The sequence below is a fragment of the Coenobita brevimanus genome, chromosome 111 (genome assembly GCF_032717465.1).
Source record: "Coenobita brevimanus isolate Jiangsu-jjx chromosome 111, ASM3271746v2, whole genome shotgun sequence".
In the NCBI taxonomy this organism is placed as follows: domain Eukaryota; kingdom Metazoa; phylum Arthropoda; class Malacostraca; order Decapoda; family Coenobitidae; genus Coenobita; species Coenobita brevimanus.
In genome coordinates this window covers 466,068-468,567 of record NC_137064.1, presented here as the reverse complement: position 1 = coordinate 468,567, position 2,500 = coordinate 466,068, and the positions used below count along the sequence as shown (strand labels likewise).

The 2,500-nt window shown below is 42.2% G+C and overlaps 1 protein-coding gene across 1 annotated transcript in view; it reads right to left on the bottom strand.

The window, feature by feature from the left end:
* The window catches only part of LOC145417744 (uncharacterized), a 161,203-nt gene that overhangs the window by 117,237 nt on the left and 41,466 nt on the right, over positions 1-2,500 (bottom strand). Inside the window, exon 2 of the mRNA XM_080286352.1 lies at positions 2,290-2,385. Coding sequence (XP_080142478.1) covers positions 2,290-2,385 — 96 coding nt within the window. The remainder of the gene's footprint in view (positions 1-2,289; positions 2,386-2,500) is intronic.

Below are 2,500 nucleotides of genomic sequence, written 5' to 3'. Positions count from 1 at the left end.
CTGCAGCTTATCTACATCGTCCTGGTACGAAAACTTGTGTCCAGGTTTGTCCTCCAGAGCTTAATGTCTCACAGCGTTTTCCTCTGAACCCAGTCATCTCCACACAGGTATCGTAAATCGCGGTATCGTAAGTTCTGATATCGTAAAAGTGGTATTTATATCGCAAGTCGCGGTATGGTAAGCCTGGTAACGCAAGATTGGTGTGAATACAGTTTTTGGTAGTGTGCATTTTTTAGCAGTCATGTATTGTGAATGTCTCGATATCGTAACTGTTCGCATCGTAAGCACTGGTATCGTAAAACTGGTGTATGTACCAAATCTCTCCTCACCTTTAAATATTGGCTTATAGTGGAAAGTGAGAAACGGAAGACGTGAAATATCTGAGAGAATCATCTGTGGCCAGAAAAACATACCAAGCCTGTCTCAGCTTTGGAATAGTAGTTAGCAGAAGGTGAGAATCTGAAGCAAAGTATCAGAGAAAGAATATATAAGATGTGAACAGAAGAGAGACTAAACTATGAGGAGAAAAATATATCACGTCTCTCTCGGATTGGGAATATTAGCAGGCTGAGCATGATGATAAGCAGAGGATGTGAAGTATCAGACAATCATCTATAGCTAGAGAAACAGCATCTCCCGACTTGGGAATGTTAGCCAGCTGAGGAAAGTGACAAGCAGAAGACGCGCAGTATCAGAGAGAATTATCTGTGGCCAAAGAAACATGTAATGCCTCTCTCTGCTCAGGAAAATCAGCCAGAAGAGAAAAATGAAAAGCAGAAAAGGTGATATTTCTGAGAGAATAATCTATGGTCAGACAAACACACCAAGACTGTCTGCTTAGGAATATTAGCCAGCAAAGTGAGAAGCTGAAGTTAAATCTTGGCCAAATTTTTGTCTCCGACTGTAGAGAAACAAAGCCTCTCTCAGTTTAGGAATATCACAGCAGGGAAAAAAAAAAAAATGAGAATTAGAAGAGGTGATATATTCCACCAACTTTTGCTCCCAGCGGTACAAACCCCACAAATTTATTTCATCCCTGCTGGCTAAGTCGCCGAGTCATCCATGTTTATTAAGCAATTAAGGACGACTTATTACCACCTCGCCGCATCTCTTAATCTCACCTCCCTCGCGTATTTTTGTGGGTGTCGGGGTCATATACAACAATGTTCACTTATTAACACTGTCTCGGGTGAGCTGAAGAACCCTATTACTTGGCACCAAAATATATCAAATTAAGTTACAGGTCATTTCTTAAACTAGGCGATTTTCGTATTTTTCACCTTATTTTTCGTAGTTCAAGGGCAGAATAGGACTATACCACGAGCCATCACGCCTTCTATAGAAATTCTTCGTGACTAGCATCATATCCTAGTGCTAGCCTCTCGTAGCAGATCAGCATTCAAGATGGTGAGATAGTAATTTCACGGGTACTTAACCCTCTCAGTCTGGTGACGAATTTTTATATTATTTCTGCTATTTTCGGGGGATCTAATTTATTTATTTTTTACGGATTTTTCGAGCTGTAAGGTACAGCCTCCCTCAGCCTCTTTACTACAATACGTCTTCCAAAGGTTGAACACAATCGTCCGGTAATAGCAATAGATTAAAAATAGCTCCTGAGAGAGAGAGAGAGAGAGAGAGAGAGAGAGAGAGAGAGAGAGAGTGCGCTGGAGAGAGGGCAGGTAAATGACAGAGGACAAGACGACGTGGAGGCACTTTATTTGTGGCCACCCTTTACGGGATTATGGCGTCTGGCAATAGATGGACAGACAGAACTCTTTAGACAGACTGAAGGGGTTAAAAAGAACAGAAGAGTATAGACAGATTTACCCTCCATCACAGAAAACAGACTAAAAATCGTCGTCCAGTAAGAGATAGGAAGAGCACCAAACAGTGTGGGGGAGGAGGGGGGAATCCCGTCAGATAAAAGTAGTGATCCGCGCAAGATTGGGACCCGCTAGTGACGTCACGGCTGGCCTGTGCTGTTGTTGTTGTTGCTTTGTTGTTACTGTTGTTGTTAATCGGTTATTTTTAGTTTGGCTTTTTATCTTGGTTTGCTTCTGTTTTTGTGGTGCTTCTGGGTTTGTGTGTTTTTCCCTGTTTTGTGGGTTTGTTCTATAGCCGCTGTTGTTGCTCTTGGTGGGGTTATATTTACTTTGGATACGAGAAATGGAAACACACACACACACACACACACACACACACACACACACACACACACACACACACACACACACACACACACCATCAAAACAAACTCCATGATAACAGATATACTTAATGACTTACCAGGTGTGTCAGGGAGTATTGGTGTCCAGGTAACGTGCGTGGAAGTAGGCAGTATCACGAGGCCCACCACTGCCAACACCCGCCACGCCATCATGCCTGTCAAGAGAGAAGCAAGTGAGATCAAGGTACTGCAACACACATCTGCCAACTCAAACATCACGCATTATCAAATCAATCACAAAATAAGTACAATTGATAATATTGTTTATAT